At 40.1% G+C, this 21,855-nt stretch overlaps 1 protein-coding gene across 2 annotated transcripts in view; it reads left to right on the forward strand.

The window, feature by feature from the left end:
• Nucleotides 1–21,855, forward strand: part of LOC121328825 (voltage-dependent L-type calcium channel subunit alpha-1D-like) — a 90,505-nt gene that overhangs the window by 30,136 nt on the left and 38,514 nt on the right. The window contains exons 4-18 of one of the 2 annotated variants that reach the window (XM_041273914.1): nucleotides 1,984–2,123; nucleotides 4,573–4,715; nucleotides 6,572–6,724; nucleotides 7,478–7,674; nucleotides 9,261–9,364; nucleotides 10,967–11,136; nucleotides 16,393–16,471; nucleotides 17,456–17,482; nucleotides 18,179–18,339; nucleotides 18,779–19,004; nucleotides 19,115–19,322; nucleotides 19,657–19,777; nucleotides 20,042–20,156; nucleotides 20,310–20,370; nucleotides 20,682–20,736. In XM_041273914.1, coding sequence (XP_041129848.1) covers nucleotides 1,984–2,123; nucleotides 4,573–4,715; nucleotides 6,572–6,724; nucleotides 7,478–7,674; nucleotides 9,261–9,364; nucleotides 10,967–11,136; nucleotides 16,393–16,471; nucleotides 17,456–17,482; nucleotides 18,179–18,339; nucleotides 18,779–19,004; nucleotides 19,115–19,322; nucleotides 19,657–19,777; nucleotides 20,042–20,156; nucleotides 20,310–20,370; nucleotides 20,682–20,736 — 1,960 coding nt within the window. Of the gene's footprint in view, nucleotides 1–1,983; nucleotides 2,124–4,572; nucleotides 4,716–6,571; nucleotides 6,725–7,477; nucleotides 7,675–8,830; nucleotides 8,930–9,260; nucleotides 9,365–10,966; nucleotides 11,137–16,392; nucleotides 16,472–17,455; nucleotides 17,483–18,178; nucleotides 18,340–18,778; nucleotides 19,005–19,114; nucleotides 19,323–19,656; nucleotides 19,778–20,041; nucleotides 20,157–20,309; nucleotides 20,371–20,681; nucleotides 20,737–21,855 lie in introns of those variants that run through there. The other variant, XM_041273913.1, reaches the window with a different exon arrangement.

Genomic DNA, 21,855 nt, shown 5'->3' on the forward strand with positions numbered 1-21,855 from the left:
AAATGTTATATTCGTATTTGGAAATGCATGGTTTTACATCAGATAAAAACACAAACTAAAGAAGGGTGGTGTTTGCCAAAAAGCATCGATATTTGAGATGTTAAGTTAGACCTCCTGGGACACTAGATATGGACGACCTTCTGTATTATTTAAGAAGACACAACCAATTACTTCATACCCGCCTCAGTGCAGAGTAAGATACAGTATTAATGACATGGGATATGTTGTTATATTATAATGCCCTCATCGTTCTACTGTATAAATATCCAGATTGAGAGCATTTTATTATTCTGTCGCACTCAAGCACACTAGATACTGGTATGTACTTACAGAGTCCCATATCTTATCGAGAGTCTGATTAAATAAGCCCTTTGTCTGGTTGCTGTATGTCTGCAGATATGGCTGCACATCAGACTTGCGTTTTTTGTTTTTCTTTCTCCGAAACTGAGTGATCAGTAAGTACAGTTCACTGATGGGTGAATGTTTATCAAACTTCAAACGTCTTATTTAAAGATAGACTTTTAAGTGATACTGATAATATCACACTGGAAATATAACTGCAAAATCATAATGAATTCCGACTGAATACCACAGAAATTACACCTGGATATGTTATGCACTTCCTCAGAGTTCTGAACTAATTAATTCTGAGTTCAGCCCTGTTAAATCAATTGGATTTAATTACCCATATTCATTCTATGTTCCTTTGTAATAAATGGTATTGATCACATGTATAAAGCAATGAACACTTCTCACAATCCCCAGGTGGGTGAGTAAGAAGGTTTGAATTAGTGAAGAATAAACAATGAATTTACTAGGAATGGATGGAGGGGAAAAGGGGGCCTAAATGTTTTGAAATCATGATGAATTCAAAATGAATTAGTTCAGAGCTCGGAGGACGTGCATGAGGTAATCTGGTTGTTCCTGTGGTGTTCAGCCAGAGTTCATTAGGAATTTAAGGCCATTGTTTTAAAGTGTTACCAGTGGAGGTATCATTCTTGCAGCACCTCCACTTCGAGGAAATGTCTTGAGATCCTCTTTGTTAAGAATGCTTTTGATTACGTTTCGCTTCTTAGTGGTGACAGTTGCATTAGGTAATGAAAGCCTGAGCCTCTAAGCCAGGCCTTGATAAGAATTCCTGATCTGAGCAGGCAGAGTGCATGGGCAGACTGTGTGGAGGGGCTGCCTCTCCCTGGGGACCTGTGTGTGTGTATGAAACAATGGCCGTCACAGATATGCTCATTTTAAACACTGTTGTTGACCTAAGGCAGGAAGAAGCAGGAGCCATGAGAATTAATACCAATAGCTGTTGTGGCTTTTCCTTTCTGAACTTTGCCCCTTGATAGCCACACAGCTTGACCCAGGAAATGCTTTACCCAGTTGATGGGGACTGTGGTACACACCATCAGTGCCGATGTTGTGGGTCCTGAGCTTACAGAATGTCTACCTGTGTGTTTACCCACCGCGGGTATATGTTGTGGGTCCTGAACTCAAACCAAACAGAGTTCCTTCCTATATGGCTATGAAGCTGGGCCTTCACCGTACATTGACAAATCAGCTTTTAATGAATATGTAGCGGATTACAGGATTACTATTTGCTAGTAAGCCCTATTGAGACCTTGCTGTTTTCATGTGTAGTATAATGAGACCCGCTGATATGGTGTAAGTTTTAAACAGAAATTAGCTCACGATGCTTTATGTTTATAGAAAGTCTTTACTTATTTGTTGTTTTTTTTAATCATGCTGTGGTAGAAATAGTGTTTACGGCATCATATGAGATGGAATCCGAGTACAGAACAGTATTTGCTTTGTTACATCATAAGGTATAGATTTAGCACCTCGCTACATTGATCCGGTCTGCAATGTCATTTCAACGCATTCTAAATCCCATATAACCCATCAGAACTGAATGCGATATTAGTATCTTTACTGCATACTGATGTGAATTAAATGTATTTCCTTTTTTTCCCCTTTCTCTTCCAGGAAACAGTAGAATATGCCTTCCTTATAGTTTTTACAATTGAAACGTGTTTGAAGATTTTTGCATATGGATTAGCAATGCACCAGAATGCTTATGTAAGAAACGGATGGAACATGCTGGATTTTATCATTGTAGTAGTAGGGTAAGTATACCACTGTTCTCGTTAGTTTTGTTGTCTTGGTAATGTGTTTCTGTGAAAGGCGTGCTAGTGCAATGAAACTGTTTTTCCTGGTATCTCTCTAATCACTTGCAATTCAGTGATGGTTAGCCATGCATTTTTTTAAATGTTTGGGTTAAAGATACAGTATTAGAGCTGAGTTATTTTATTTTTCTTTCCCTCAAGTTATAATGTAATTTTACTTGAGGTCAAATCATTTAAATTAAAGTTAAGGTAAACAGTAATGAAATTTCATTTTAAAGCTGATGAGAAACTGCCTAACAGCAAAAACACGAGGTTGTTAAATTAGCCAGTTTAAATTAAACTGTCTGGAAAGGATACAGATCAGGAAGACAGGATGCGAAATTACGGGAACCAAAATGTCATGACCTGACTGTTCCAGGCTAATAGTATATGGAACTGACAATAATCGCTGAAGTACCTGCTCCTAGAACTCTTTCGGATATTCTTGCTTTTGGAGTCTGAATGCTATCAGATTCCCTTTTCAAAAATGAAAGCTATGCAGAACTTCAGAACTAAGCTAAAGAAGGCACTGGCTGAACCCTTTGTCGGCTTTATTTGCTGAAGGTCAAGGTATTTAATAAGTTAAGCTCTTTCATGGATCTTGTGACCTTTGTAACGGATGTGACTTCATATTAACAGAAATGCTTATCTGCTTGCCTTTATTCCCTCTCTGAACGCAGTGGCTCTTCTCTCTCCCATGTCACACACCCTGCACCTCGAGCAATTAAAAAATGGAAATGCACACGTCTTCTGAGACCATGTGCACAGGCACAACACAAATTAAACTGGCGAGAAATTGTCCAACTAATTAAAAAATAAGAAACAGACGTTTACACCTCCCGCACAGAAACTGATTGAAACTTTTAAGTTTCCAACCATTGTAGATAGTCAGGTTCAGCTGGAATCTAAGGGGTCTGTCACAGTGGGGCCGTTTCAAACGGACTTGTGCGGTTCATTTAGTTTGAAACAATGTATCAATGTGCTTGCTGTTCACACTTATTTGCAAGCAAAGGGACCGAGTTCGTTTGGATGCAAACTAACGTTAGGTTTTTTGGTCCTTTTCCATTTTTTTTCAGGACCAAGGCTGTTTGTGTTCACAATGCAGTTTTCAAGTGAACTCAATTCGTTTATATGGTGTGGGAACTGGATGTTTACAGATTGTTAAAGATTGCAGCTGATTATGTATTGCTCCAGTTTTTAATATAGCATGTTTTAGATTATTAATACATATTGCTGTGGAAGAAAGCACAGGGAAACACTTCACTAATTTAATTAATGCATGTATTGAATGCCTAGAGTAGGATAATAATGCAGTTTATGCAATTCTGCACGGCTCTCCTGTTGTCGGCATTAAACAATGTCATTTAAGAAAAGACTGAATATTTTTTACTATTTGTCAGTTTTGTCCAGTTTGGATTGAATTTTGGTATCTGACCAAATTTCTGTCAGAGCTTCAGACTGTTTCAAGCACTGTCCATATTTATACAGTGAAAAACTGGGACATTTTTTTTTTTTTTCCTAGAAGTGGTCTCAGTTTGGTTCAGTTCGGTTTGTTTACCAGTAGCTCCACCCGGATAAGGAGGGCTTAGGTCATCAGGGCAATCCACGGTGACCCCTGTGGCTGATAGGGTGCCTGCAGGTCTGCAGTGGAGCCATTCAGATCTGTGTTGTCCTCCGGCACTATAGGTCTGGTGGCTTCGCCGTGGATCCTCAGTGTGAAAAATGATGGCTTGGCAGGAACACATTTCGGAGGACATGTCTTTCAGCCTCCGTTTCCCGAGTCGCCTGGGGGGTTGCAGCGGTGAACCAGGATAAAAATAATAACTGGGGGGGCTCCCGAGTGGTGCATCCAGTAAAAGTGCTCCACGTAGAGTGCAGGATATGCAGGATTGAGTCCAGGCTATGGCACAGCCGACCGGGACCGGGAGTTCCTAGGGGGTGGCGCACAATTGGCCGAGCGCTGCCCAGGTAAGGAGGGCTTAGGTTGGCAGGGGAATCCACGGCTCACCACGCATCAGCGCCCCCTGTGGCCGATAGGGCGCCTGTGGTTCTGCAGTGGAGCCTCCAGATCTGTGTTGTCCTCCGGCGCTATAGGTCCGGTGGCCTCGCTGTGGATCCGCAGTGTGTAAAATGACGGATTAGCAGGAGCACGTTTCGGAGGACGCACGCTCCAGCCTCCGCTCCCCGAATCGTCAGGGGGGTTGCAATCAGTGAGCCAGGGATACAGATAATAATTGGGCACACTAAACTGGGGAGAAAACTGGGGTAAAAAAGCTATTGGTGGCGACTAAAGAAATAAAAATAAATAAAATATAAAAACTGGGACTGGGATTTGACTAGCACCACTGTAATGTGAGAGCGTTCTGTCTGCGGACACCAGCTAATACAATATGCCTCTTTTGTGTTTCAGGTTATTTAGTGTTGTCTTGGAACAACTAACCAAAGAGGGAGATGGAGACAACCACTCTGGTGGAAAGCCAGGCGGCTTCGATGTTAAAGCCCTAAGAGCCTTCCGTGTGCTGCGTCCGCTCCGACTAGTGTCAGGGGTGCCCAGTGAGTCCATAGTCAGAGGGTCTGAACTTCTGCACCGTGCGCATTCACTGTAAACTGACACGCCTTCTGCACCGTGCGCATTCACTGTAAACTGACACGCCTTCTGCACCGTGCGCATTCACTGTAAACTGACACGCCTTCTGCACCGTGCGCATTCACTGTAAACTGACACGCCTTCTGCACCGTGCGCATTCACTGTAAACTGACACGCCTTCTGCACCGTGCGCATTCACTGTAAACTGACACGCCTTCTGCACCGTGCGCATTCACTGTAAACTGACACGCCTTCTGCACCGTGCGCATTCACTGTAAACTGACACGCCTTCTACACCGTGCGCATTCACTGTAAACTGACACGCCTTCTGCACCGTGCGCATTCACTGTAAACTGACACGCCTTCTGCACCGTGCGCATTCACTGTAAACTGACACGCCTTCTACACCGTGCGCATTCACTGTAAACTGACACGCCTTCTGCACCGTGCGCATTCACTGTAAACTGACACGCCTTCTGCACCGTGCGCATTCACTGTAAACTGACACGCCTTCTGCACCGTGCGCATTCACTGTAAACTGACACGCCATCTGCACCGTGCGCATTCACTGTAAACTGACACGCCTTCTGCACCGTGCGCATTCACTGTAAACTGACACGCCATCTACACCGTGCGCATTCACTGTAAACTGACACGCCTTCTGCACCGTGCGCATTCACTGTAAACTGACACGCCATCTACACCGTGCGCATTCACTGTAAACTGACACGCCTTCTACACCGTGCGCATTCACTGTAAACTGACACGCCATCTACACCGTGCGCATTCACTGTAAACTGACACGCCTTCTGCACCGTGCGCATTCACTGTAAACTGACACGCCTTCTACACCGTGCGCATTCACTGTAAACTGACACGCCTTCTGCACCGTGCGCATTCACTGTAAACTGACACGCCTTCTGCACCGTGCGCATTCACTGTAAACTGACACGCCTTCTGCACCGTGCGCATTCACTGTAAACTGACACGCCTTCTGCACCGTGCGCATTCACTGTAAACTGACACGCCTTCTGCACCGTGCGCATTCACTGTAAACTGACACGCCTTCTGCACCGTGCGCATTCACTGTAAACTGACACGCCTTCTGCACCGTGCGCATTCACTGTAAACTGACACGCCTTGTACACTATGCACATTCACTGTAAATTTGTTTGAAGATATTTATGCAGAGAAACGTTTTGAGCCCAGTGGGCCTCTGTGCTGTGTCGGGGTGGGGGCAAGGAAGGTAGAGTTTGGTCAGGGCACTGAGGTCCAACCCTGTGGTGCTGTTCTGCTCCAGGGGAGGTGTGCAAGGTCTGGGAAGCAGATGGGACATGTCATCTGAAGGACAGGTCCTCTAATAGACCTCCTTCCTCTGCACGCCACGCTGAGGAGATGATAAACGGACGAAGCCCAGCTTTTTTTAGACTTTGTTTCCCCCCAAGTGCTGTTTTGATCCAGTGACCTACCAGTCCAAAGGCAAACAAGTTACTAACTGAGCTCCAGAGTTATATTTCAACACATTTACATATGCATTTTTTTGCAGTGCATTTTATGATTTCAGATTTTAAATTCCTATTAATCTAATCGTGTTTAGTATATACTGTACTGTGGTACTGTGGCTCATAAAATATGACTCCTTCTTCAGGTCATCAATTCAGTATTTAATGTATTTTGCATGTATTGTTATTATTGTATGCTGGTGTTTTTAGATAGTATACAATTTTTGACAGTTCACTTTGGGGTCCAAATATAAATTGCATACTGTATACAGCATTGTGAGGTACAGATCCTGTGTTCACTTATTTTTCTCTCTTTACAGGCTTGCAAGTTGTTTTGAATTCCATTATAAAAGCCATGGTCCCTCTTCTCCACATTGCCCTGTTAGTGTTGTTTGTAATCATAATCTATGCCATTATAGGACTGGAGCTTTTTATTGGAAAAATGCACACAACGTGTTATATTGCTGGTACAGGTGAGCTGGCTCTTTCTATCTGAAGCTTTTCTGGATACAGCTGTTAGGACTTCTCTAACACTGCCTAAAGAAAGTTGTAGCAAAACTTACAAAAATGCATATTACCTACTGATATAAAAAGGACCATTCATTACACGCATCAGCTGTTAGCTTTAAATGCATATTCTTATTGTAATGTTCATTGGACTCACACAATCCCAGGACTGGATAATAGGCGGTGAATGCTTCCTGTTACCAGTAAGTTATATAAAGAATACGCAATCTTGCCATTGAAAAATGATCACTCAGTGTCTATGGAGACAGCATAATCTCTCTCAGTACTCAGAGGAAGCTTAATCTCTGATGGGTATTTGAGTACTTAAAGTAAGTGAGAATTCTGACGTTTCTGTCAAATCAGGATCATTTTAGCAACATACAGAGCTGGTCTTAAATACAGTACGACGTTGACCTATTTTTTTTATACTAACTTTTTTGAATGCTTGATCCTAAATTGGCGGTGTCCTTTTATGACTTACATACAGTGCTGCAATATGCTTGATAAACATTCAAGAAGTCAGATTATATATACCATCTAAGAATAGAAATTGTCATTTTTCACCCTTAAGAAACATGATTTTGTCAGGTGTCTAGGTCTATAGACATTACATTAAGTTACTGACTGCGGCGGGCAGAAAGGGACTGTAAATCCCCCTTTCATTTACTTGAAGCAGAAACCTGAATATGAGTTGAACGTTTTCTTTTTTCATTGTGTAGATTTAATAGCAGAAGATGAACCAGCACCATGTTCAATCTCAGGTGATGGGCGCACATGCCCCATCAATGGCACTGTATGCAAGGAAGGGTGGCATGGTCCAAACGGAGGCATTACCAACTTTGACAATTTTGCCTTCGCCATGTTAACTGTGTTTCAGTGCATAACAATGGAGGGTTGGACTGATGTGTTATATTGGGTAAGTTGGCATTCTTTCTGATTTCACTGTAAACAGGTCAGTTAAATACATGAATTGACGTTCTTAAACTAAAAAGATTTGTAGAGAATTTGAACAGTGCTATTTGTTATAATGCTGCATCAAAGGATATCATCACAACAGGTTGCAACGACATGTATGTCTTTGGAAAAGTGTTATTTCCCAAATTGTAGAAAATACCATCCAGTATATATTTTGTACATCTCCATGTTAAATAAGCATTTACAGAAGCACTCGTACTTGTTTGCTATACTGGCCATTATCACAGAGTAGATGTCTCTGTCACTGACTCCATGATAAGTGCCATACTGACTAATGCTCTCAACTTATCTTTTTAAACAGCTATGACACTGTAAGGTCAGGAAGTGCAACAAACTGTAATTGTCCCAAAACTTCAAACAGTCCTGGCTTTTGTTTTGATTCCAGAGCTTATCTTGCCTGGAAATCATCCATTATGTAAAGGTCTCTGTAGTTTTGCCGCAGTTTGTATTTTGTATTTAATTCCAACGTTAGTTTTTCTTCTGTTATGGTATGGTCGAGTTTGCACATAATTGAACCTATTTACTCACACAGCGTTAACTCATGAGTTATTCAAAGCTTCTTAATCACAGACTAGAATAGTTTGATGAATATGTGTTAATAAGACCCAACAGTTCAGGTGAGCAGATGTCCCGGTTTGACCGGGACTGTCCCTTTTTTTTACCATATCCCGGGATCTCGACATTTTTCCCAGATTGCAGCCGAGCCAGATAGCACTCCTTGCGTTAATTACATAAAAAATCAGCAATCATATTGATGGTTCCAGGACACTATTTTTCATACAGGTTACTATACTAAATTAAAAGTATGCAAAATGAGTAGAATAGAAATGAATGGTGCAAATAGCAATACATATAGTTAGAACATGTAATTAAACATGGCTAAGGACTGTAAAGGGTCACTGGGTTGGTATATATATTTGAGCTTTGGAAATCTGGTCACTATCAAAAAGCCATGTACTGTATACCAGGTTTTGCTGGCTATTGCTTTGAAAGTAGCAGGTACCTGTATGTTTCTTGAATAACTGTTCCATGCATTCTTTAGTTTACAGCATGCATGCGAAGTTCAATTCTTTGAACTGATTGTTTTTGCAGATGAATGATGCCATGGGATATGAGTTACCATGGGTTTATTTTGTCAGTCTGGTCATCTTTGGATCATTTTTCGTGCTAAATCTTGTTCTTGGTGTGTTGAGCGGGTAAGCAACATCTTTTCTTAATTCCTGTGCAGAGTCCTATAGTCAGCTGCCATGGTCACACTACCACTACTACTACTACTAATAATAATATTGGATCACATTCGAAGGACAGGATGCTGATTTGCACCACTTTTACAACCAGTATCTTTCCTGCTAATTTGTATCTAGCGGATACTTCTTTAAATCACAGATATACTTGCTGCTTTCCGAAAAAAGAAAAAATATAATTTGAATTGACAAGCGAGCACTAGGGTGACCATACAGCTGACGTGGGTTCTCTGCCTCCTCCTCACTGTTGATTTTGTTAACAAACTCCTCTGCGTTTTCACAGGTCAATGATGCTGTTGGAATGGAGACACCATGGATCTATTTTGTTAGTCTAATCATACTCGGGTCATTTTTCGTACTTAACCTCGTTCTGGGTGTTCTCAGTGGGTAAGCCTGACGCAACAGCACTGCAGTTTCTACTGCATGGGATGACGTGCTTTTCCAAACTCTTCCACCCTCTCGGAGACTGTCTTCTTGCATGTCCTTGTGAGGTGGTGTTTTTCCTCTTGCTTGCGGTTATGGAAGAGCAAGCTAGCTGTCCACAGCCTGCCCCTTTTAAAAATCAATCAAGGAGACCACACAGAATGAAAAGATTGACTTATTTATTTCATATGTAGCATTTGTGTATTCTCTGATCTGCTGTACTGGATGGAGTCAAGATGTTGATGTTGGCATTCTTTTTGTTCCAAGCATTACCTCTGGCCTACCCTGTTTTGTTCAGTATATTCCACAAACACCGTTTTCAATGTATTGAAACCGTATTCCTTATTGGAAACTCCCCACTGCTTTCCACCTAGTAAAAAAGTAAAGAACTGAAGGGAAACTGACAGTTTTCACTGATTTGTAAATTCAGGAGGAATGGCTGAACGTGCTGTTTCTGGCAAATAATGGTTGTCCCTACGCATCATGCTCTGATAGTCCCTAAGCATCACGCTCTGATACCTATATCAATTAAGCATTTTGAGTTACTGCCATCTTTCAGATTGCCAGCGTACACATTTCGTGCAATTAAAGGCATGACAATGATGCTTTTTTGCTTGGGTTGAAGTTTGCGTTGGGTTGATTTCTTTTTTACTATTTCTTTTTGATTTACTGTGATAATACCCCTTTCATATTGGTTTGTTCCAGTGCTTGTGTTCATGTGTGTCAAATGTAATCAGAAATGTGTTGTTTTCCCCAAGAGTTCCACCTAGAGGTAAGACTTTGTATGATTGCACAGTGATATCAACGTTCATGTGTTGCAAATTAAACCACAATTGAATTGTGTGGGTAAATATCCTGAGGGCTATTCGCATTTGTTACTGATGAGAGCGGCTGATAGAATTAGCAATCTGCTTTGGTTTAAGAAGGGAAAACTGTTATTATCAGAAGATTTATAAAGCACGTCAGGAAGCTCTAAATCTCATAGGAAACTATGGACCAGATTCTCAAAGCAATTGACTTCAAAACACCAAATGCAATTCTAAAGTAAATAAGAAACAACTTACTGCAAAACCAAACACGAAACTTATGATTTTTTTGGTTTGGGAACTTTATTGTTTGTTTTTTCCTTGTGCAAAACAATATGTGGAGGAAAGAGCTTTGATAATCTAGCACCATTGGTTGCATAAAGTAAAACGCTGTAGTAAAACCCTAACACTTTCAAGAAGATATTGAATCATTTATAATCTGATATTAAGCTTACATAACATGGCGTAAGTGCAGAAAGACGGGCCAAGCTTTTCAGCGATGAGCCAGCTGAGAGAATGTTTCATGTGTTGGAAATGAATGTCGTCTTTCTGTACCTATGCCCATAATGCTTTATAAATTGAAATGCCATCTATTATTGTTGCATTTTAGTTGTTGATGATGTACTAAGCCAGCACTCAGTTGAAAGCACTGTGGAGGTACTGAAGGCACACGCACTTGCTTCAAGTCCCCTGTGTGTTTGCTGACTGCCTGTTGCGAGTCCTGGTTATAATGTGTTCCGTCGTGTTCTGCTCCCGTCAGAGAGTTTTCGAAGGAGAGAGAGAAGGCAAAGGCCCGCGGAGACTTCCAGAAGCTGCGGGAGAAGCAGCAGTTGGAGGATGATCTGAAGGGGTACCTGGACTGGATCACCCAGGCAGAGGACATCGACCCCGATAACGACGAGGAGGGCGACGAAAAGAACAACCGCAAACGTGAGTACCTCACCTGATACTCCTGACATCATAGGATCTGAATGAGAGCAGTGAGTTCCAGGGCTTTTAGACATGAAGGGCTAGATTCTCAAAGCTGTACTCCAAATCATCATATATGCAATTTGTATCTGAAAGGACCATTTTTTTTTTTTTTTAAATTACAATTTAAAAAAGAATAAGAAACCACTTAACCCTACTTACAAGTTCCTAAATTTAAAGTTTTAGTTGTTAATATCTGGTTTTCCAACTTCATTAGTTATGTTTCTCCTCTCTGAAGAAAAAAATGTGCTAATGAAGATTTGGAGTAAACAGCTTTTAGAATGTAGCCCAAAGTCTGTCCGAAAAACAGACCTGCGAGTGGTTTTGTTTTGTATTCCAGTGTTGAACTGAAATCGTGCAGGTCGTTTGTTTCGTGAGGATTGAGGAGGAAGGTTTTGGTATTGACAGAATACTTCCCAGAGAGGTAGTTTACACAGACACCCCCCCGGCCCCTCAGCTGCTCATGATAGCCTTGTTTGCACTGTTTATTAAGCAGGTTTGTACAGTAAGCCACATTAACTGGGACACAGACAGCAGGTAGAGAGACTAGGTCTAGAAATTAGCAGCTAGGTCATATTGACAGTAAGTGGTACAAGTTAATTTTACTGTATAAGGGTGTTTCACAAATTCACTGTTTTCAGTATTTTTTATGTGTACGTGAGAGGTCATCGAGGAAGCTCTGTATTTGGAGCTTAGTAATACACACTAACTCACACCATTATAAAACCACTGTACTTCCCTGAAGAGACTATAGCAGAACAAATATTGCCGATTGCACGCTGGTACTGATATGGTTCTATAGTGTTGCAGTGAAATTACCAGTCTCTCCTTAGTATAGCACCAGTAGCGCTGCATTGTCATTGAAGATCGTTTGGAAAGGGCAAACAGCTCAGAAGCACGGTACATAAAAAGACTGAGAAGCAGATGGTGTTTATAGAAGGTCTAGGGTAAGGGAGGAGGGTGCTGCTGTCCACAATGAATAGCACAGGTTATTGATGCTATTATAGACATTATTGTATCATAAATCCTATTCAGAGCATACAAACTAAAAGCATTATTTCAATAAAAAAATATTCCCAGTTGCTGTACATGATTGCTTGACATCTGTCGATTTATCGTGGTCAAATCTTTTGAAACCATGTTTGACTCCCAGGCCTGTGTTTGCCTGAAGATTACTGAACTGGAATTACAGTAGCTCCTATTCGTGTCAGGACGAATAAAGAACATTCAAAATGTCTAAAGTCCTGTAAGTCGTAAGTGTTAATAGCAGGGATTTTGTCTAACTAGGCCAATGCTGTGTTGTATGATTAATATTAGTTATTGCTCAATACGTTCATCTTAGTTTAGGCACAATGCTCCCCTTACCCTTGCCTCCCCTCCCCTCCCCAATTATGAAAATGCAAGATTTATCCAAAAAGGGTCTTCTGTAATAGTCTTACTCGTTAAATAGATATACGGACCAATTTGCAAGAAAACAAAAAGATAAATCGAATTAGTTACATAGTTGGAAGGCTTATAAAAATCCTCGTTATGTGACTACCATGTGATTTCATGCCTGACATGGCAAGGTTTCTTGTCATGGTGACTTTTTTGGATGTTCTGCCTGTCATCATTTATGTATCAATTATAAAGACGACCACGTGACCCAGCCTTAAATTTTTTAAGTCTACCGAGCATCAAAAGCAACTTATCATTGTTATAACACATTTATTTTCGAAACAAAAATAAGTTGTATAAATGATGAACATTGACAATGTGTTTTTGGTTTCTTTTTAACCACTTGATCATTCATCCTTGACCGTGACACGCTTGAGTGACTACGTCTGAAGCACATGCACTTAATCACCTAATTAGCGAGACAGTTGATTGGGCACTGGATGTGGAGTGATTTCAGCTTTTGAACTGCAAACTTGAATAAAAGCAATAAAGAAAATGACAGGAAAAAAACAACATGCCATGTCTGTCAAGAGAGCAGCGCTTTCGTGCAATTGTCATGTTGGAGGCTGGACTAGGGCAGCGTACTAGCATTTTGGGCGCTCACAGCCAGCAATTTCAAACTTGGCGAGACAGTATAACCAGACACACTCTGTCAGTGACAGGCCACGAACTGTGAGACCAAGAGTCACAACACCTGCCCACCAAGATCGACAGATCATTTTGCAGCATCTTCATGATGTCAATTGTTAATCCGCACAATAAAAAGTCACTGCACCTTCTCTAAAAGAGTGTGACAGGGATGGCAGAGTGGTGATGTCAGGTCAGAAGCAGGAACTAAAACAAAGGCAAAATAAAAGGTTGAAATAAAAACACTTGCTCACAGAGCAAAATAAAGGTTTTAAACATAACAAATCTCAAACACAAAAACCAGGTAGGTCAGGCTGGGCAATTGCTTTCATGGTTCCTATATTTAAGTAGTTTTACTTTTAAACTCCTTTTTCTCCTCGCTCACTTTCGTTACTCCTCTTGAACACCCACCTCTTTTAGCCAAAGCTGCAGGTCTTTTATATTATGGCCAAGGGGTTAACTGGCTATTAATTCTCGCATTACCCCTCTGGAATGTGATCAAGAGGAAGATGGATGGTCACAAGCCATCAAACAAAGCTGAGCTGCTTGAATTTTTGCGCCAGGAGCGGCATAAAGTCACCCAACATCAATGTGAAAGACTGGTGGAGAGCATGCCAAGACGCATGAAAGCTGTGCTTGAAAATCAGGGTTATTCCACCAAATATTGATTTCTGAACTCTTCCTAAGTTAAAACATTAGTATTGTGTTGTTTAAAAATGAATCTGAACTTATTTTCTTTGCATTATTCGAGGTCTGACAACACTGCATCTTTTTTGTTGTTTTGACCAGTTGTCATTTTCTGCAAATAAATGCTCTAAATGACAATATTTTTATTTGGAATTTGGGAGAAATGTTGTCAGTAGTTTATAGAATAAAACAAAAATGTTCATTTTACCCAAACACGTACCTATAAATAGTAAAACCAGAGAAACTGATAATTTTGCAGTGGTCTCAATTTTTTTCCAGAGCTGTATATATATATATATATATATATATATATATATATATATATATATATATATATATATATATATATATTTCTGTTTTCCAATTTGTTTTAAAGGGAAAAAAAACAATTATATGTAATGTATTTATATATACAAATAATGTATGTATGTTGGAATACAACAAACAAAGTTGGAAATTTCGAATTTTTCTTGTGTGCTGTGTTTCATTTGATGACATTTCTGTGTTACCTGGTCCCTTGGCTTTTAATAGAGCCTGTAGGTACAGGCTAATGAAAATGGAAAGACTTCTACAGGGACAATGTCCTTTGAAACTCCCTCCCTATGCTGTAGACCAATCAATGTCTTTTTCCTGAAGCACGCTTGAAATCCATCCAGACATCTTTACTAGCTCCTGCATTCTTTTATTAGAATCACAGATAATCATTGGTCAGTTTCCATCTTGCAAGTCACGCGATCCTCTGCAAAATCCTTTCTGATTGGCTACCAGTAGCCTGGAAACATGTCTTGATTCCTGGTCTACACTTCCAAGTTTCTGAAATTATCCAGAATATACAATCATACTTTAGGATATATTCCCTAAGCTATTAGCTCCTAATAAGGGAAGAAAAAAACACTGATTACAAAAACTCAAACAATTTCGGACTATATACAAGCACCTAAATGAAATGCCTGAGACATTTGTTCTTGGTTGGGTGCCTTTATTGGGTGCGTCTTTCCGTTCTGAAAAGAATGTGCTAATTTGCATTAAATAGCTTTGAGCCTGCTGATTCTGGAAAAAATATGCTTGGAAACATGTTTCCTTGTCTATCCTGTGCTTTAGAAATAAAGATGGCCTTTAAAGAGCTGTCATGGAGAGTATCTGAGCTTGATTTTAAAATGCAAACTACACTGAAGAAGTTCATTGTATATCGGTAGGGTAGATGTTGCCTGTTGCAGAACAAAAACAAATCAAAAAGAAAAAACTAAAAACGTGAATGCTCTGTTTTGCTTAGCAGCATGCTGTTAGTATTTAGCTGCCAGTTGTAGTATATGCCACTAATAGTTTCCCATCTTCTTTTTTGTTCAATGTTGCTTATGTCTTCCTAACCCGTGTTTGTGGCTGCCTGTTGTTGTCCATTGCCATCTGCTATGTTGCTGCTTCCATCCACTGTCTGAATGCATGGGATATTGCATGCATTTAACATGAAGCGGTTACTCTGGCTGACTTAATGGAAAAGAAGAAAGGAAAGTTTGGTTTGTTCCACCATTCAACTGATACACATGGTAAATTTTGTTTTGCCCTCTGGCGTCTTTTTTCTGTGTGGACCCTGCCTGTCTTTGCAACTGCACATTTCCGCAGTTGCATGCATGGGTTTTCTATTGAAGGATCATTTGCTCTGTGTTATAATTCTAATAATTATTATTATTTTAGTTATTTTTTTTTTTTTTTTTAACGACTCGTAATGGATGTTCAATTTTGCACGGCTGAGTTTTTTTTAAATTTTTTTTTTTTATTTAAATTGACACTATATACTTTTAAAGGCAAATTGAATTACGCCACTAGCAAACAAAGTTCTGTTTCATATTCCCACTTGCTGCTAAGAGAATTGGAAGAGATAGCAGGGAAAAGCCCAGTTTGTGATACAAGATGATCAAAGCGTTCTGATGCAGTTTAAAAATCAAGGGGGTTGACTGCAGTATATAGCTTGAAGAGTATATGTTGAAGAGACCACACAGAGGTTTAGCTATCTCATATCATGCCACCACTCTTTTGATTGCAGTATTTCATTGTATTGACAATGCCGGCAGCAAGTGAATGACAGATAGACTATCTCTTGGTGGCATGATGATGTGATATATAATGGCCTATGTGCTCTAGGGGGTAGAAATGGTGTAGTCTGGAAATTATGAATTTGAAAACACACATATAAAGAACAGAGAGACCTTGCTAGACTTTTTTTCTACATATCTATTCTATACCATTTTCAAATTATTTTTATTTTAGAAATCTTTTTCTGTATTTTAGTTTTTTTTCCTAATCGCATGTTTATAATTTGCTTTGAATCACTTGAACCGTAATTTGTTTGCGTTTAATTACTATTTTATTTATAGTTCTGCCTGTTAATTTCATGTTTTAATTTTTTTTCCACCAGTTGTTAGAGATGGTTGCTTTAACACTGTGTTTCTGTTCCCTGTGTCGCAACAGCAAGTCTGCCCACAAGTGAAACTGAATCTGTAAATACAGAGAATGTGAGCGGTGAAACAGTGTGCTGTGGAAATCTGTGGTAAGTCCAGGTTTGTCAATCAGCTGATACTATTGCTTCATTCAGAACTATAAGAGCCTTTTCGCATATAATTTCTAAACTAACTGAACTGAGTTCGTTTGGAGAAAAATAACTTGGTTCCTTTTGTTTTCACATGTGCGCCTTGCAAAAGTGCAAAAGACCTTGGTTCACTTCAGAATGACTCAGTTCTTGTTGCTGGTTCACTTCAACATGTTTCTGAACTGACTGTGCTTTCACATTGCACTGAAACAAACAAATGACCTCTTGAGAAGGACTCAGTTCAGTTTGATTAAAACGAACTCTGAAAGGGATTGAGTTCTATTGAAGTGTTCACATATACTTCCAAAACGAACCGAACCACACTGGGTTCGAAAAAATCTGCTCAGACAAACCAAGTGTGAATACACCCTAAAACACAGCAGTGGTGTAAGTACCCCTATAAAAGTTTACCACAGTAAACTGACACAGTATTTCTGCAGCTTTCCAATGATTTCCCCATAGTTTATTATGGTTTGCCCTGTTTTTTTTTTTTTAAATATGCTTTACCATACCTTTCTGGGATTTACAATGCATACCTATGCTTTACCATACTTTCACTGTGCTTTATTGCACTTCGTTATGCTTTTACTGTAGTAAACTTTTAGAAAAGTAGTCCTTTTTAGATAAACTTGCATAAACATTGAAAAAGACTTCTAGTTGAAACGTTTGTCAGAGAATTGTTTATGTTTCTTTTGGCTCCACTGCTCCACACTTACAGCGTTAAAAAGAAACGGCAGCTTTTGTGAGAGTGTTTACTGTAAATATGCCGTTCTGTTTGAACCAGTACAATGTTTACCTCCATTTTTTTTGACATTGATGGAAACATATGTAAATGTTTGTTTATAACATTTTAAACCTTGTATTTGTGAAATTCTGTTTAGAATGTGGTTAATGTGTGTGCTAATGGTTTTTCTGCTTTTAACATACATTTCTTCTTTGTTCCAGTCAAAAAATTTCAAAGTCTAAGTTCAGGTCAGTATATTTTGTCTTCCTCGCTCTTATTTTGTTTAATACAGTGCATCATGTAGAAATCTGTTTCTTAAGAGACATTTAACATTTGATTTAGCCTTACAATAACTTCAGGGTATAGTATACGCTGGTCCTGTAAAACATTATGTATAAAGTCAGGCATATTGTTAAAATGCCCTTCCTTTAACAGAGTATATTAAGCAGACAGGAGATGAAGTGTCTGCTAATTTGTGCGATCCCCTCAGACCTCATCCTGTCTGTGTGCTGTCTGTACTGCCTTTCAAGGACGTTTCTCAAACCTTTCATCTAAAGGAATCTCTTCTAGATAACTGATTTGAGATACATATTAAAAGGACATCCTTGAGTTCTGTGAAACTTGGCATGATGTACTTTTTTTTTTTTTTTTTTTTTTTTTTAACTGCCACACATTTCATTTTTAACCTTCTTAAAGAAGTAGTTTGTAATAGAAGAAGTTCCTGATACTCTTTTCATTGCATCAAGAGGACTAGTGACTGAATCAGACAGCTGTGCGAGAGATGCGAGTCTTGTAATTACGCTTGCTGGTATACGACCACTATATCTGTAGAAAATAGTACTGGAACGTTGTACTGGCTCGACTACACTACTGGTCTATTGCATGTCTCTTTAACCAGAGGGGGTTTATTTCCTATTAAGATTCTAACACAATGTCCTTTTTAGTCACCGGTGGCGTCGCTGGAACAGGTGCTGCCGCAGGAAGTGCAGGGTTGCGGTGAAGTCTGTCACGTTCTATTGGCTGGTCATTGTCCTGGTCTTTCTCAACACGTTAACCATCTCATCAGAGCATTACAACCAGCCCTTCTGGCTCACTCAAGTCCAAGGTATTGGTTCCAGCAATACTACATTGCACGTTTCACTCTGCAGGGCATGATGGGTTGCCATTCCATCCAGTAATCCAGATCACTGGTCGTAGCACAGGTCTCAGTGCTGTGCCTTCTTTTTAAATCTGTGAACATGAACAAAAAAAACAGTTGTTACCACTAGATGGCAATAGTGAATTAGGAGAATGAGATGTTACAACTACATTGTGGTCCCCAATGCAGTGTTGCCTTTAGGAATGACAACAATGCCTATTGGGTAGCACGCTATATTAAGCATGCTTTTTAAAACTGTGTCATTGTAATACCCTCCTTTTGAAATTCATAACCGGGTTTCTGAAAATAGTTTGTTGTTTTTTTTTATTGTTATTGTTGGCTGGTAGAGCAGCAGTAGGGCAGTATTAACCTGATGCCTTTTGGATTGTTTTTGTTTTTGTGACAGATATTGCAAACAAGGTTCTCCTGTCCTGCTTCACCTGTGAAATGTTGGTGAAAATGTACAGCCTGGGTCTGCAGGCGTACTTTGTCTCGCTCTTCAACCGGTTTGACTGCTTCGTAGTGTGCGGTGGAATCGTAGAAACGATATTGGTAGAGCTGGAAGTGATGTCACCTCTTGGAATCTCAGTGTTTCGATGCGTGCGTCTCTTAAGGATTTTCAAAGTGACGAGGTAAGATCTTCAGCATTGGTGACCTGTGGAGTCCAGGCTTGGCACTCATGGGAGAATGAGAACGTTGATTAGTGATTGCTGTGCTGCGCTCCTGCTCGTATTCATTTCAGGCACTGGACGTCTCTGAGTAACCTGGTGGCTTCCCTGCTGAACTCCATGAAGTCCATCGCCTCCCTGCTGCTACTGCTCTTCCTCTTCATCATCATCTTCTCACTTCTGGGAATGCAGGTCTTTGGGGGCAAGTTCAACTTCGATGAGACGCAGACGAAAAGGAGCACCTTCGATAACTTCCCACAATCTCTGCTAACGGTGTTCCAGGTAAAGGGTCGTAATTCTATGGATGATTTTTTATTAGAAAACGTTTTAAAATGAGTTGATGAACATCGTTTGCCACGAACAACCCCTCAAAGAAACATCACAATTGTTTACCACTGGTTTGATATCTTTATTGGGTGCTACTGAGTATTTGGAGTAAAGATCTTTGAGGATCTGGAACCAAAATGTGTTCCTGTCCGCCCACTGTAAGCCTAAAACAACATCTTCGGTCATATTTTGTTCCTACAGCGTGTTGTTTATGTATTGGCTGTTTATTTTTATATTCATTTCTGTGCCAAAACCTTTTTGTTGATGCTGTTGTCTTGTCTCTGCCCAGATTCTCACAGGAGAAGACTGGAATGCTGTGATGTATGATGGCATAATGGCATATGGAGGCCCATCATCCTCTGGAATGGTAGTTTGCATATACTTTATTATTCTCTTTATCTGTGGTAACTGTATCCTTTGGCATCCAAATAACTGAGATTACATTTCATCATTGTTTATTTTTTAAAGCAACGCCACCCTCTGCAGCTAGGTGGCGTTTCATTAGGCTAAGTCATTTATTTACCCTAATTTACATTAATGAGTTCAGTTAAAATAGCATAAAATGTAACAGGTTCATTATCTTGCCTTAAAGGCTATTGTTGCTGTTATGAACCTTTTTTTTTTTGTCAGTTATCGGACTCTGTATGCTTCAGTTTCCTTAAGTTGATTTCAAGATATCCTTCTAAATGTCTTCTTGGCTATTGCTGTGGATAACTTGGCTGATGCTGAAAGTCTAAACACTGCGCAGAAGGAGGAAGCAGCAGAAAAACAAAGGAAGAAGCGCGCCAGGTAAATATACCAGCGCCAATGAGTAACAATAAGCATATCAAAAATTCCAGGCTACGTCGTTTACATGAAGAATTGGTTTGCATGACTGCTGTCACTGGCATGACGCTGGCTGATGTACCATAAATTATAGAGAATTTCTTCCTTTTCTCACAGAAGTGGAAGTTTAGACAGTAAAGAAGAAGAGAAACATGAGGCAAACGCTCCTGATGCAAAGGTAACTGTTTTTCAGCAAAATAACATGGAGACGGTTTGCATTTGAAGCATTAACACAGTGTGTCAGTGAAAAAAAAAAAAATGCATGGAAATGTTTAAAGTTTACTGCTGTTTTTTTGTCGTTGTTCTTGTATTGTAATTTATTATGGAACTGCTGCTTCATGATATGCTGTAGAAAAGTTCAAATACAATAATGTAAACTTGATGCATGCCGTTGTAAGACAGAAGCCAGTGAGGATGCTAAGCTAGCGGACCTGTACCCAAGTGCTTGTGTGCTGTCTGATCTTTGTGATGTGGTTGTGAATATTGCAGGTTCCAGTGGAAGATGAGGATGATAAGGATCCCTACCCAGCAGGAGATGTCCCAGGTAAGAATTGAAGATCTGGGGCTCCCGAGTGGTACAGCCAGTAAAGGCGCTCCACGTGGAGTGCAGGATGCAATAAATATAGCCTGGAGATCGCTGGTTCGTATCCAGGCTATGCCAATTGCCGACCATGACTGGGTGTTCCCAGGGGACGGCGCACAATTGGCGGCGCCATCCGGGTAGGGAGGGCTCAGGTTGGCAGGGTAATCCTCGGTTCACCACACACCAGCGACTCCATCTGTGGCCGGCAGGGTGCCTGTGGGTCTGCTGTGGAGCCATTGAGATCTGTGTTGTTGTCTGGCACTATAGGTCTGATGGCTTTGCTGTGGACCTGCAGTGAGAAAAAAGCCAGCTTGGCAGGGCACGTTTCTGAGGACGCGTGTGTCTGCCGTCGTTTCGTGAAGTCAGCGTGGGGCTTGCAGCAGTGGACTGAGCTCAATACATACAATTGGCGATTGCAAATTGGGGAAAAATGTGGTAAAAAATTATTGAAGATTTGTTTAACATGTAATACAGTGTCCTGGAACACACATTCTCTGTGCCATTGAGCTACATTCACTTGTTAATTGAGGCATAGGACACAGGGCCCTTCATACCTCAGGTGTGTGACTTCTATATGAATAGAAGAAACTATGTCAAAACTAAAAGTCGATAACGCTTTTCAATTAAGAGTCTCTTACCACACATAATGTAACCCCCTGTAGAAATGCAGTGTAATTGCAACAGATGCTATCACTTCCAAAATGTTTCCTTTTGTAATCAAGCATGTTGCATTGTAATGACACATCCTATGTGTTAAAACAGTGTAATTGCACGGAATGTAAATGTGACCAACCAGGACACATAAGAATTGATTCCCATGAAGTAAACTTACTGTGGCCAAAGGGTTCACATCATCTAGAATGTTAGGATTGAGACAATTAAAAAAAAAAAAAAAAAAAAAAAAAGCTGTATGAACATAATTTAGATCATGTAATCAAAGAAACTACAAAATGATATCGCAAAAGTCTACCGGAAGACAGTATGTAATGTGAAATTTCAAAATGTCACATTTTTCAATTTTTGTCAGTTTTTTTTTTTAACCACATGGAAAACTACAAAGCGGTATGTAATTCAACATGT

The sequence above is a fragment of the Polyodon spathula genome, chromosome 16 (genome assembly GCF_017654505.1).
Source record: "Polyodon spathula isolate WHYD16114869_AA chromosome 16, ASM1765450v1, whole genome shotgun sequence".
Taxonomy (NCBI): domain Eukaryota; kingdom Metazoa; phylum Chordata; class Actinopteri; order Acipenseriformes; family Polyodontidae; genus Polyodon; species Polyodon spathula.